General features: G+C 44.6%; 1 protein-coding gene across 1 annotated transcript in view; it reads left to right on the forward strand.

Annotated features, from left to right (window-relative positions):
- The window catches only part of SYN2 (synapsin II), a gene marked incomplete at its 5' end in the record, with an annotated part of 156,699 nt that overhangs the window by 104,016 nt on the left and 37,715 nt on the right, over nucleotides 1-14,968 (forward strand). Inside the window, 4 exons of the mRNA XM_081276070.1 lie at nucleotides 5,798-5,855; nucleotides 7,002-7,093; nucleotides 9,199-9,355; nucleotides 14,725-14,814. Of these exons, the coding sequence (XP_081132196.1) occupies nucleotides 5,798-5,855; nucleotides 7,002-7,093; nucleotides 9,199-9,355; nucleotides 14,725-14,814 (397 nt within the window). The remainder of the gene's footprint in view (nucleotides 1-5,797; nucleotides 5,856-7,001; nucleotides 7,094-9,198; nucleotides 9,356-14,724; nucleotides 14,815-14,968) is intronic.

Below are 14,968 nucleotides of genomic sequence, written 5' to 3' on the forward strand. Positions count from 1 at the left end.
ACTACACACTAACACACAAGGTCAAGAGACTTACTTTCCAGCTACGTCTTTCTAAGCCATATGAAGCTTTGGTTGCTGCTGTCATTTTGTGTGTGCTTTCTTTATTTTTTAATAAGGAAGAGATTGAAAAGCAGGAATGTGGATAATAATTATAATTTTTAAGACTTAAAGGGGCCATAACATTTACCCATATTGACACTGGTCTTTTCTAGATTGTTTTCTCTACTTGGCAGCTGTTGATACATTTTTATATTTCTAGCCTTTCCTGCTGGGTGCTGTGTACATTTTTACTGAGTTTACAGACTAACCACAGCCTTTCTTTCTTCAGGTTGCAAAAAGCTGGCAATCCAGCTTGGGGTACCTGTGTAAAACACATTTTTTGGAAGAGGGCAAAAAATTTGCTTTGTTTGGTTTCTGTGGTGCTAGGGATCAAACCCAGGACCTTGTGTACTTGCCAAACATTCTACCCCTGCGCTGCACCCTGGTCTCCCAGCATGGTTTTTCAGAGCAGGAAACAAGCACTTGGAGGTTTATCCCTGAGCCCGTGGAGGGGCCCTTAGTGCCTGGTGAGCCTCTGCGGTGGAGCGTTTGTCTCCATCTTGCCAGTGGGTGGCAGCAGGCGCTCACAAACTCCCCCAGACAGACAGGCTTGGATTCACCCTCCTGGTGTAGGGTGGGAAGGAGGAATCCCCTGCTATTTCTAGTTTATCTTCTAACTTCGTGAAGCCTTCAGATGCTTGGTCGAAAGAGCAAGGCCTGAGTTACAGCCAGTAAGAGCCAAAAATTAAGTACATTGTTAGAGACAGATGTTGGGACTAGCACTAGGAAAGCACCAGGTGCTGACTACCACCGAGGCTCCTGTGTCCCAGGCTGCCTTTCCCATCAGTGCTGTCATCCTCTCACCTGAGGTTTGATCTTTGCACATCTTAGTCACCTAGGAAGGATTTGTACTCTAGCCTGTTCGAGATCCTTTAGCGCCAGTGTAGTTGGAGGTTGAGAATAAATTTTCTTATGGAGAAGGATAGGGAAGAAGGGACATGAGTGATAGTCTGGGACTGCCACCTGCCAGGAGAGACAAGTCGGTGGGACGTGCAGAAGCATTCCATCCACTCAGTCCCAAGGATGGCCTCTTTCAGTTTCCATACTAGGAGTCCTGTTCAAACCGCTCCCCTCCTAACGGCTCCAGTCAATAAGCAAATCCTGCTTGTGAATCTCCTAAGTGCACTGCTCTGAGAAGAATCTGGAAATGTATAGATACAATTATTATATTTGTATAGGCTCAGAGCATATAATCAGATTACAACCAGTCTCAGGTGTGAGATTTCAGAAACTTCTGTGCTGATACCATCTCAAAACTTGGCCCAACCCAGGCAAGCTGACATAATTAATATATAAAATTTTGTAACCCAAATATTCTGGAAAATCCAAGACTGACTCATGGGATGGTCTGAGGGTGGCACTGGGGAGCAAGTCAGATTATTAGATAGCTGACTTTAGAAGGTGGTAGCAGGTGATGATGCTGTGAGCCCAACACAAGCAGACAACAGACTATGAAAGTTCAGAAGAGGAAGAGGCCATGTTGGCTGAGGTAGTAGTGAAGCAGCATAAATGTCTGTTGCCTTCTGCTAAGGGACTTCATATTTCTATACTACTTCAGAGTTTCCCAAACACTTCCATGTCATCTGATTTCATTCTCAGCAACCCACAGGCCAGATATTACTAAATGGGATAAAATTAATAAAATATTAATAATAGTGTTTAGTGCATGGGTGTGTGCTCACTATTATTTTTAAAGTTATCACTACCCACCCCCGCTTTTGAGATGAGATCTTTCACTGTGTTGCCCAGGCTGACCTCAGAGTCCTGGGCTCAAATGATGCTACTGTCTCAGCCTCCTGATTTGCAGGGGCCACAGGATGTGCCACTGTGCCCAGCTTTAACCCTATTTTACGCATGAGGAAAATAAGACTCAGAGAAGCAGTTATTTGTGCAAAGTCACACAGCTGAGACTGGTAGTAGTAGGCTTGAATTTAGTTCCCTGGCTACTGGTTCTAGAACTTATTCTACATTGTCCCACGCATAAGCTCAGCTTGCCTGGGTTGGGCCAAGTTTTGAGATGGTATCTGCACAGAAGTTTCTGAAATCATGCTCCTCAGCGTCACAAGCCCTAGTTGGGAACTGCATAGGAAATGACGAAGGCATTCTCATCCTTGAGTAACAACAATTAAATCTAGAAGTCTCTACTCATTTTAGCAATAAGGGGAGAGATGGTACATTACATGGTCCATCAAGGAAGCTACAAGCCATTAAACTTGCATAGGTCCTCAGCTGCTAGGCTTGTTAAGAAAATGTCACAATAGGGGGAAATTAACAACACAGGCAACACAGATATTTTTAGTCAGTGTTTCAAGGATGTCCATCTTGGGTTCTGTTTAGGATTGAGTACACTGAGATGAATTTTAGATTTATTTTACAAGACTGTCAATGAGAAAGTCAATATTGAGCAGCTACTCTCTTCTCATCTTATACAAGGGACTGTGCGGGAAAACAAGGGAAGTGAAGTGCATTTCCCAAACTTTCAAACACTGATGAGAGTGGTATCATCTTTTTCTTAGGGGGGGAGAGCAGTTTGATAATGCATAAAACTATAATTATGTCTATTCCTTGTACCAGCAATTCCTCAGTAAATTATTTATCCTATGGATGTATTTTAAAACATAAACCAGGCCCTGGGGATATAGCTCAGTGGTAGTTTGCTTCCTATCATGCACACGGCCCTGGGATCAATCCCCAGTACCACAAAAGTAAACAAACAAACAAATCATTGTAGCACTATTTTTAATGGCAAATCCAAGAATCTGTGGACCTAATGTTTACCAATAAATATTGGCTAAATTACTAATTGCCCTTTAAATGGAATTTCATGCAACTATTACAAAGAAGGAGGTCCCTTGGTATGTGCTGAAAGCATATTACTAAGATACATGTTTAATTTCCAATAATGAACATAAGAACTCTTTTGGCATGATGCCATATGTGCATATTTGAAGCATATATGCTTGCAGATATATCCACACTCCCACCCCCACCCATGCACCAGAGAGCTATGCCTATAACTAATATTGGGGAGTATGTGTGATACAAGAGTAATGGGAAAAGAGAACATTTAAAATTTTACCCTATTATATAATTTTTGAAGATAGGTAGGTAAGTAGATATAGATTGATTGATTTAACCATATGACACACCATTTTTTAACAATGTAAGCCTCTTGCCTAGGACAGGAAAGGGCACCTCCAAGAGTCATTCACACCCTAGACTGACTCCAGAGCCCATTCTCTGGATCCCAGCACACTGTCTCCTACTAGTGGTCTTTTAGTAACAGGAAAGACTTATGTCATTTGCTAGCCAGTTCTAGAATTTTTCACGAAAATGCCTGGCATCAAAATATCCAAGGGCCAGAAGCTATGAGAACGTGCTCGTTCTCCAGAAGAGGGCTCTGTGCCCCTCTGCCCGCCATCTTGGCTCTTTTGCTCTAAGATTTTGGCTCAGCCAACAGGGGTCAGTGACCCTGGGCCAGGAAACACAAACTAAGATTTCCAACAGGACAAATTACCTTAAGGAAAAGGCATTAGGATAGCTGGGAGTGGGGGTGGAGGGGAGGCATGAAAACAGTTTTACTAGCCAACTTGGTCAATAGGCAGGTGCAGGAAGTGGCAGATAAACCCAGCCAGGATCTATAAATATACTTCAATATCAGTATTCAAACCCACAAAATAAATGCGTGAATTAGAAAACTTGGCAGCATGTGAGCATCTAGCTGTAAGCCCTTAGTTCTAGGCTCAACTCCTGTGAACTTTTCTGTGACTTGGGCATATTATTTAACTGCTCTGGGTTTCAGTCTCCCCAGCAATCAAATGGACAGTACTCTCTCTCTCTCCTGGCTTCTAAGCAGAGTTGTGTCAGTAAGTCAAGAAATGGGCTTTGAAAATGCAAGTCTTTATACAGAATGAGAAGTATTGTAAATGTCTCTGAGACTTATCTCACAGGAGAGCTATTTTGAGACAGGAAGATAAGAAGCATCAGAAAAGCATTCTGATAGCACCACAAACAGATCTCAAACCATGAAAGAAAGTGACCTTGTGCGTCATTTGCTTGGTTTCTTTTTCTAGTCCTCTTAGACCTACAGAGTCTTAAGATCTGCAGAGCAGGGATTATGCCACACATAGACGGAGTAGTAACCAAAGGGATGATGTGCTCCTGACCCCTGTGTGAGGGGCTTGCTGGGCTGTGAATGTCGATCACAGTCCTGGAAGCAAGCTGATGTGAAGCTAAGTAAGGAATTGGGGCAGAGGTGGGAGGGATGGACCTCAGTGATCCAGCTCGAGGATGGCTGAGTGCCTCAGAGGAGCAATTTCAGGGTGGCCAGGGACTTGGGTAGGACAAATGACAACTTCCTAGAACAGGCTGTTCCAGAATCCATAGAGAAAAGGAAATAGCCTGGCCTCGTCCTGGGTAGGTTGACAGGAACCAGGCTAGGAAGTATTTGTAGTGGGACGACTAGTGTTCACAACATCATTAAGTCCATTTTGAATGGGAGGAGGGAAATGGAAAAAAAAAAATTCAGGGCAGCACACATGGCAAGTCAGTTTTCATACTGTGGGAGAAAAGATGGAGAGAAGAAATCAGCAGAAGGAGGGAGCGCTGTGCCGTGTGACGGGCCCTGGGCTCCGAGTCCCATGGGCTCGGGTAAAATACCAGCTCCGTCACTGACTTGCTGAATAACTTTCACTGTGCCTTTTCCTCCTCCCAATCTTGGTTTTCTTGATTTTAAAATGAAGACCTCTCTCCCATTTCATTACTTGTTATGAGAATTAAATGAAATGTTCTTGAAAATAACGAGCATGTAATTTCTAGAACACAAAGCCCCATAAATATTGGTTTATTCCTTTATTATGGAAAGAGATTCCCAGAAAATTTCTAATGAAACATGCCAGTTGGAAATTGTAAATACTGGCAAAGCAAGCCTGACCTAGCTGATGGATACAGTGTGGAAAAGCCCTTTGTACAGTGGAGAACCAGCCTACATGGGCAAAGAAGATTTTATGGGGAGGGTGGGTTAGAGGCAAGATAAAACTGGATATAAATGGAGGAATCAATGAAGTCTGCTTATGAGGGACCATTATGCCATTAATGTGTTAATTTGAGGTTCCCCTAGGACCATGACAATCTGGGAAGATACTGTGGACTGCATAACTCAGCTTGACTCCTTTTTTTTTCTTGACTACTCAGAAATACAGCATAAGTTTCATGTTCATTCATAGTAGCTTTCCTCAGTTACCTCCTCTCCTTGTATAAGTTTGAAGAGATGAAGGGTTAATACCAATTTCTTCGAAAACTCTAAGTCCACAGATGAAAACAAGTAGGAAATCAGAGTGAAACAAAGGATCAGAAGACAAAGAAACTACGGAATAGACTAGGTCTAACATTGACCTAGTCTTACCAAGAATAACATTGAGCCAATTTTGATTTGTAGATTCTTGTAGCCAAATACCAGGGATATTATCACAAAATCTTGAAAGCTGAGAGTCAGAGTGCTTTGGGTTATTTTACAGGTGGATAATTTGAGGCCAAGTGAGAGTGGTTTGCTTAAGAGCTTATGATGACCCAAGTAGCAGGGACAGTCTCATTCTGAGGTCCAGTCTGTCGTAATCCTCTTCTTTGTGAGAGTAAACGTCTGACTCCAGACACTTGCACAAAACTAATTTGTGTTTTTTTTTTGTTTTCCTTTCTCCAGGGCCAAGTGCTTTCGGGGCAAAAAAGTCCTTGGGGATTATGATATCAAGGTGGAACAGGTAACCAGCCCAAAGTCCCAGATTGCATCTGTGACATCACCATTCCCTTGGGCATCCTGGAGTGACCCCTCTAGTTCTGCCAAGTGGAGTACAGTGTCTGCCATTGGGCTCTGGGCTCTCCATCTTCTCTCACCACCCTTTCCCCAGGGCTTTCCTCTCTCTGAAGCACAGTCCTGAAGGCTGCTCCTTTTTATATCTTTGACTTATCTTTACGGTTCCGATGTCAGGATGGAGGCAACTCGTGTGGCTCTTAGAGCCACTTGCAGGCTGAGGAAGACCTTGAAGGAATGTCTTTCTAGGGTGTTGGCCATACCTCCATGTCCTTGGTGACAGTATCTTCCGGGGTAAGCACATGTGGGCCGTTGAGGTGTGCTGCCTCCAGTAATACTGACCCTGGGCCTACGGCCAACTTCAGAGGGATCTTAGAAAAGAGCACACCTTTGTTTTAATACAGGGAAGTCCAAAAAAGTACATTTTCACCTTTTAACCCTTGTTTCATAATAAGTAGATGACCAAGTCCATTTGGGAAGAGGGGGATGTCCAGTTTAAACAATGAATATATTTTCTAGGTAATGATAGAATTTACTTCCTCATTCATTGCGCGGTGTGTTGTGGCTGCCAGAGAACTTTTTGTTATTGCATTCGGTTCTTAAAACACCTTGTCAGACAGGCCAGGTTGATAAAAATTATTTCCATTTTGTAGATGGAGGAAACTGAACCCCAGGCAAGACAAGTAACTCACTTAACATGTTGTGCAGCTAGTTGGGGGAAGAGCAGAACTAAATTCCAGTTACCTAAACTAACATCTAGTGCTTTTATGTTGAAACTGGAGAAAGAGGACATTTGTCCTGTTCATTCCTTCATTGTTAAGAGGCAACACAAAGAGTGCCAGGATGGGGGTCACAAGACCCCAGTTTTGTTCCTGTTTCTTCCAATGAGAAGTTTTGTTTGTCCATTTCCTCTTTTGGTAATGATTTATGTCCCACCTGCCTCATAGAGTCACTATGAGAATTAGATGAAATTGGTATGTGAAAACACTTTGAAAACTATAAGTCAGTGTTTGGTGGCGTGGCGGTGGTGGCTGCTGCTATATGGGAGACTTGGCGGTCAGGACCGTGAACTTACTGCCCTACTGTTATTTTCCAGGCGGAATTTTCAGAGCTCAACTTGGTGGCTCATGCAGATGGGACCTACGCTGTGGATATGCAGGTGCTGAGGAACGGCACGAAGGTTGTTCGGTAAAAGCCTTTTTGTCCTCCGGGTCACCGTCACTGTCTCCATTATAACTTGAAGAGGTGGTTTCAAAGTCCAGTGTTAGCATGAGACAGCCGTGCTGTGTGCGGTGCAGAGAAGTAAAGGATGTGTGTGGCGTGGAAGGGACAGAGAGGGCAGTCCTCCTGCTTTTCAGAGTTCCCAGTCCCCTGGTAGACAAAACACCGTGAAGTGTCAAGGACTCAGAGCTCACTTAGAGGTAACTGGCTTCCTACTAGGCTCCTGCCCCGCCTTCAGTCAGTACATGCTGTACTCCCGCCATAATTCCCCCTGGAAAACAAGGTCCCATAGCTTTTTTAAAAAGTTTGAAAACATCTAGTTCAACTTTCCATTTTATGTTGATTTGCTTTGTTTCACCCAGTCAGTTGGTGGCAAGCTCTGTGTTCTTTATGAGTTCTTTTGACTCTCAACTCTGTGTTCTTTTTATATTTCTCATTCCCGGGAACTTGTGTCTCATAGAAAAACCTAAGATTGGAACAGACATTGTGGGTGGAAAAAAATTAGCAATTATTGAACACTTCCATGTCAGGTGATATGCTGGGTGCCTTAAAGATGGGAGATTTTCTTACACTTAATAGTTCTTTGACAGAGACAATGAGAATTCCAGATGGTGGGGAATAGTTTTTACAGTGTCGTTCCAGGAGTTCAGTGTGGTTTCAGGTTTTCAGAAATCAGTCTTGTTCTAGGAGGAGTCTGTAGCTCACCTTCTTTCCACCTCAGTCTGCTCAGACCCAATAGCACCTGGGTCAGTGACAGGAGAGGCCAGGCTGGGGGTGTCTGGGACCTAACCACAGTGAGTGCATTCATTCTGGAGACTAAAGAGAAGACAGAAATGTCCACCCAGGTGAGAAGTGAGTTCAGTTTGATCCTACAACAGAGGATGGATGGGATCCTCCAAATGCAAGTAGTATGTATCATGGAGATACACACACAAGCAGGTAATGACAGAAAGGTCCAGGAGCAGGACAGCAGGAGGGAAGTGGCAAGAATTAGGTGGGGTCCTTCTGAGTGCCAGTGTAGGAATTCAGGGACTGGCCGCACATGTAGCGCTCCATTCCTGTAACTGCAATATAGGGTTGGAGTTTGATCTCAGGCGTACAAGGCTTCCAGTGTCAGGATCTAGGTTAGTGACAGAAAGGCCTTGTAACAACAGGTCCCAGAACTGAGGACAAGGTCACAGCAGCCCAAGCAGATGTCACGCTAACTTGATGCTAAGTCCCTGAGAGACTGAGAACTCCTTCAATCCCCACTCCTAAACTCTGATCTCTGAGTTTGGGTGGGGCTAAGTCTGTAGGTGGTGGTTGGATGAGTGCCTGGCAGAGAACCAGGTAGGTCATGCACACGGTGTGAAACTGCTGAGCCTTGGAGCCGTGGGGGTGGGTGCTGCCACACACCTTCTCTCTGAGAAGATTTGTGAGGTGAGGGCATGAAGACAGGAGCCTTGTCCTGTGGAGAGCAGTGGCCAGGCACTTTGCTGGCTGGAGGTGAAATGGGAGCCTTCCCATGCATCAGAACATTCCGTATTCTCAGTGCTTCCTGCAGCCGTTGCTCAACCTCAGTTCTGCAAAAAATATTTGTACCCCTTCCCAGCATCCGCTTTGGAAGAAGAATACCATTGGGAAGTTTGGCATCTGTTCTCAGCCAGCCTGGCCCCTTGCTCTCCTGGGGACCTGATGAGGGCATTGCCTATTTTAAGGAGCAGTGTGCTTTAGGCAGCCTTTTGTGTCATCTTCAGAGTCTTCCAGGACCCTCCTTGAGCACCAACTTTGGAAACACAAGGAGCTTCACTTAAGTTGTGAAGATTTAAAAGTGTTTATTCCCTCCTGAAGCTATTTATGCTTTGTCCAAAGGAGTAAGAGAATTTCAGAAGTCCATTCCTCAAATCCCCTTTGAAAAGTACCATAACATTTCATTTCCCAGCCCAGGAAGGAATAATAATAATAAAACAAGGGTGACAGACTAGGTGGTCCCTAATACATCTTCTCTGACTTGGGCTTTGGAAATGGGATACAAGGTAATGTGTAATGTGAGGTGCTAAGTAATGGAAAAACTGCCTCTGCGTTCTTACCAGGTCCTTCCGGCCAGACTTTGTGCTCATCCGGCAGCATGCGTTTGGCATGGCAGAGAATGAGGACTTCCGCCACTTGATCATTGGCATGCAGTATGCAGGCCTCCCCAGCATCAATTCTCTGGAATCCATTTACAACTTCTGTGACAAGCCATGGGTGGTGAGTGAGGCTTCCCTTCCTCTCAAGTAAAAGGGTGGGCCCAGTCTCCCAGGAGGGACCTTGGTACTCCACTGGTAGGCACCAGCTGAGAGGATATGAGAGGAGCCCTAGCTGGACCATGGGGCAAGTCCTCACAACAACATGTGACCACCTGTCATAATTTGGGCACCTTTGCTGCAGAGTGAAACTTTGGCTTTTCAACCAAGTAGTACAGATTCTTTTTTTTTTTTTTAAAGAGGGGGAGAGAGAGAATTTTTTTTTAAATTTTTTTGAGAGAATTTTAATATTTAATTAAATTTTTGGTGGACACAACATCTTTGTTTGTATGTGGTGCTGAGGATCGAACCCGGGCCTCACGCATGCCAGGTGAGCACGCTACGGCTTGAGCCACATCCCCAGCCCGAGAGAATTTTTTAATATTTACTTTTTTAGTTTTTCGGCGGGCACAACATCTTTGTTTATATGTGGTGCTGGGGATCGAACCCAGGCTGCACGCATGCCAGGCAAGCGCACTACTTCTTGAGCCACATCCTCAGCCCCTAGTACAGATATTCTGTGAAAGAGTCCTTACAGGTCTGTAGGCTCTGCCCCAACAGTGGGTGGCAAGGATAAAAATGCCTGTTTCTCGCCGTTTCGAATGGCTAGACTAACTACTAGAGAGGCCTGAGCCCAGTGAGACCAAGGAAATGGTCCAGCTGAGAGAGGTATGAGTGACATAGTCCTATCAAGTGTCTTAACAACATTAGAGTGAGATTTATCCAGATACACATGGACCAGTCACATACATGAATTGTAAGGTATCCTTTGAGATCATCAGATCTGACCGCTTTACAGTAGGGATGTGAAAATTGAAGAAGGTAAAGAGTATAATACCACTTACCATAAGGTGCCAACCTCTGAGATTTTCCTGTGTTAATATAATTTAATCCAGGCTGGGGTCGTGGCTCTGTGGTAGTGCGCTTGCCTGGCATGTGTGAGGCACTGGGTTTGATTCTCAGCACCACATATAAATAAATGAATAAAATAAAGGTCCATCAACATCTAAAAAAATTTTTAAAATATCATTTAATCCTCATGGTAACCTTATAAAAAATCATCATCACCATTATTAATTTTTTGTTTTACAGAAAAGCAAGACTCAGAAAGGATTAAGTAACTTGCCAAAGTTATAGAGCCAGAATTTCTCTAGATCACACTGCCCCTCATGTAGATTGGGCTACTCTGAGGAAAAGATGGTCTGGTTTTCTCTTCCTTAGTCAGTCTGTAAATCTGGGAGAGAATTTGACACTTGTAAGCAGAAAAAGGAACGTGTGAGCTTGACAGGGAGAGTGACCTGTGATTGCTCCTGGGGCACTCTGGCCTCCACTCGGACACTGAGGGGACCCAGCTCCTCTGCTGTAGCTCTGCTACACCAGGCTGGCCATCTCTGAAAGAAATGCCTGCTCCCATCACATCTTCTTCATCTTCATGTTTTGCAAAAATCAGATTTCAGCTATCACACACACATGACCGCCAAGAGCCGGAGTTTAGGGAGGGTGGTTGACCAAACAGATCCATCTCCCTGCTCTGGATTTCTTTTCACACCTGAACTGACAGCTTTCCTGTGGCCCTGGATGCCATCCTGGGCCTTACAATGTAAGAGGAAGAGCAGTGAGCAGGAGTGAGGAGGCCTAGGAGCCACTGTGGTGAAGGAGCGGGTTGGGTTCCTGAGTCCACTTTCCCTGTGAGTGGCCTGAGGCATCTGCAACCCTAGAATTCTGCGGAAACAGGCTAAAGGGGTTTGATCTGAGTGTGTCATCCATCCCAGAAGAGCACGAAGGAGGCCTTCACCACGTGTCACCTGGCCTTCCTCCTATACTTTTATGCCCTAACCCACCCCCCACTGGCACCCCCAGGACTCTACCATTGTGGTTCACTCTACCACTGAACCATATCCTTAGCAGAAGTTGGCTGCCTTGTAGCCACACAGGCTGATGCCACTATTATCAGCTTTTTCTGAATAATTTTACTACTTATCAGCCCTCTGACTAAACCTGTGTCCTGGTTTCTTTGTCTACAAACTGGGATTAATATTATTACCTGCTTCTTCTTTTCTAGCCTGGTTGTTACAGTCCCCCAGTGTCTGAAACCTCATAAAGAAACTAGTTCCCTATTTTTTTTTTTTACCTAAACTGTGGCAGAGGCCAGAGATGGAACAGGGAGAGCCTATGCCTAGGGCTTTGCCCCCTTGGGATCTGGGATCTGGTGAGGGGTCACACTCTCACCCATTCACAATCCCAGAACATTGCCTTTGGCATTGCATGAGAACAACAGGGCTCCCTGGCCACACACCAAGTTTTCCCTTCAGTTTGACTAAGCAGCTTACACAAATGACATTTTACATATTGTTCTCTGCCTGTTAATGGAAGTGGACAAATTTGGTAACTAAGGGGAGGGTCCCTTTGAGATGATGACTTTGGCTCATGTTTCTAAATTTCTTACTGTGGCTGCTCTGGATGTCAGGAGAGGCCTCCAGTGGGTTGGAAAGGGCACTGCCTTGCACATCTGAACACATCTGTTGTCTCTGAAATTGGTCAAGGCAGGCCACTGGATTTTCAGAAGCAAAAATGAGGCTTCCAATGAAAGCATTCCAGAGAAAGTAAGAATGCCACCACCCCTTATTGCTCTAAATTTATCGGAATTCCTGTCAGTCTTTCTGGTTTGTTTCTTCTCTTCTCTTCTATTCAGGGCTATTGATAGAACCCTGGGCCTCACACATGCCAGGCAAGCACTCTACCAATGAACCACATCCTTAGCCCACTTTCTGAGTTCTTTAGTGACACATGAAGCAAGGTCAAGTTAAAGCATTTAAGTTCCAGGAGAGATAGGGATAACATTATTTACTCGGATCTTGAAATCTCATTTCTTCCATGAATTCTTTCTTGCTTCATTGAGTAATTGGTTATAATGAGAATTTCTTCCTATTCATTGCCAATAGCACCCCAGCTTCCAAATTCACTCCTTTATTGTGCATAGAGGAAATAGCCCTTATCAGATATTATATTTGTTTAGTTGGTAACCGTGTACCTGTGACTTTCTCTAAGTTTCCAGGGAGGCAGAGGTTAGATGCCAAGCCCAGTAGCTTGAGCAGACAGGGACTGCTGGAAATCAGGTGAGGAGGGTGGAGTGAGCTCCCTGGGACCCAGCTAGAGCCTGGGAACTGGCTGTCATTTTGGTCTTGGCTGTCCTAGGGCCCTGAGAGTCTGCCGCAGGCCTTCCTGGCATCCGTGTGGTATCTGTGTAACTCCCCCACATGTGGGGCAGATAGGGCCCCACATGCCTTAGTACCTTGCCAGAGCGTGGGCTGCAGCAGGACAGAGGTTGTTAGGCAGAGCTGGCATCAGCTCCCTGGGGACGCTGCAGAGCCTCAAGAGTCTAGGCAGAGCAGGAGACTAGCTGGGCCCATGTGGGCAGGCAGATGAGATTGTGGAGAGAATCAGAGAAGATAGGGAGATAGGTCTGAGGAGACAGTCTTGACATTCAGTGCAAACTGAAGAATACAGAGGAGAGCAGCAGGATACAATGGGAGGGTGCATTGGGCACAGGGAAGAGTCCCCAGCCCTCCCCCAGGGAAGCCCCCACTCCAGCCTCCACCCTCCCCTGCTTCCCGAGCCTGTCACCTCATTTTTGAAGCAGGAGGTCTGGTCTGGAGAACATCAAGTCTTTTTCAGCAATAAAATCTTGTTTAATGAGAGTTTATGAATCTCGCTTTCAGTCCTAGAGACCTTAGAGCTCCGGAGTCACCAATTATGTGTCACCAGAGGGTGTGGCCCAGGAATTCCAATATTTTCTACCATTTCAAAAATAATATCTTTGCCCATAAAATCATCTGCCACAACAGATGATTACTTAAACTGCAGTTATTTAGTGGAGTGTGGGAGGAAATCTAATAAAGGGATATTCTGTGTGGTACAGAATTTGAGGAACTGATCAAATTTAACCCTCTCATTTTATATGTGAAGAAAATGAGAAGTAATCTCTTGTCTAGAGACATCTAGAAAGTTAGGAGGAAGAACAAGAACCAGAAGACTCCGATTTTCTAATAACCTGGCTGAGCTCTTACTATCTAACCGCTTTTCCTCTGCCTGGCTTGTGGGCCAGCATCCCTTCCTTATAGAGAGTATCACCTGAGCTTTTAAAAATTGTCCTAGCTTTTCTTTCTGATAAGTAGAAGCTAAGTTTGATCAGACAACTTTCCATTCTAGCTGTTCTAGATACTGGTGGCTTGGAGTATGAACTAATCCCATAGTGCTAGAGAGAAGTTTTGCCCTGTTGCTCATACATGAGGGTCTTGGCTGTCAGGAAAGTCCTGGGTCTCCTGTTGGGAGAGCGTGGTCTCTGCAGAGCCTGATAGGCAATTGCTTGAAGGAACTGGGAGAGTTAGAGGTTGGGAATTAAGGGCCCTGGCTGTAACTCTGCTCAACAACTAAACAACTGGGCAAGTGACTTGTTGAACCTGAGTTTCTTCATTTATAAACAGGAGAGGGGTGCTGGCTGGGTGCCAAAAGCCCTTTAACCCTGACACTATATATATATATATATATATATATATATATATATATATATATACACACACACACACACACACACACACACACACACACACACACACACATACTCTGCCTCTTCCCCTTGAAGCTACCCCATTTCTCAAAGGGGAAAGGTCCAGCAAGTTGAGTCCCTGGATAAGTCAGTCCCAGAAAGACTAGGCCGATCTATCGTACACATCATAACCATCTAAATCTTTCTAAAGAATAGCTTTATTCTTGACATTCTCTGCCAATTTCTGGGGACTCCATACAGCTCCATGAAAAAACTTCCATTCTTTTGACTGACACTTGAACTTCCAAGAATTGGCCCTATAACCTCTCTAGCTTTTTCCTGGTCTATTGGTCAGATAAGCAGGTATTTTCAGTTAAGAGACCCAAGATTCAATCCTAGAATTACCTCTTTTCAGTCCTGGGATTTTAGTTCAGTTTCTTACCCACTCTGTGTTGTGTACATAAAATAAAGATAAGACACCTACTTCATCAGTTTGATATCAATTAAATGAAATACCATTAAAACTGAATTAGTGCTCAATTAAAGTGCTTGCCTTCTCTCTCTCTCTCTCTCTCTCTCTCTCTCTCTCTCTCTCTCTCTCTCCCTTCCCCAACTAAAGCATATGTTCCTTGAGAACAGAAATTAGATGTTCACTTATGTCTTCAATGTGCTTAGCACAAAGCCTTCAACAGAGAAAGTGCTCAGTATTTGTTTCAGGGATTGATGCTTTGTCCCCCTGTTCCAGAAGTTGTCCTAAGTAAGCTGAAATGTTTTCTTCTCTTTTGCAGTTTGCCCAGATGGTGGCCATCTACAAGACACTTGGAGGAGACAAGTTCCCACTCATTGAGCAGACATACTACCCCAACCACAAAGAGATGGTAGGTGCTAAGTAGGGACTGAGTCTCTGCTGTTTGCCCTCTGAGCTTAATTAACCACATGGATCTCACCATCTCAACCCCAAAGATTCCACTGGAATGGAACTATCAAGTCACTTTGTGGAGCTATAGTAACTGGATTTTGGCCAACAACCTC

The sequence above is a fragment of the Spermophilus citellus genome (genome assembly GCF_964194105.1).
Source record: "Spermophilus citellus genome assembly, chromosome: 19".
Classification (NCBI taxonomy): Eukaryota; Metazoa; Chordata; class Mammalia; order Rodentia; family Sciuridae; genus Spermophilus; species Spermophilus citellus.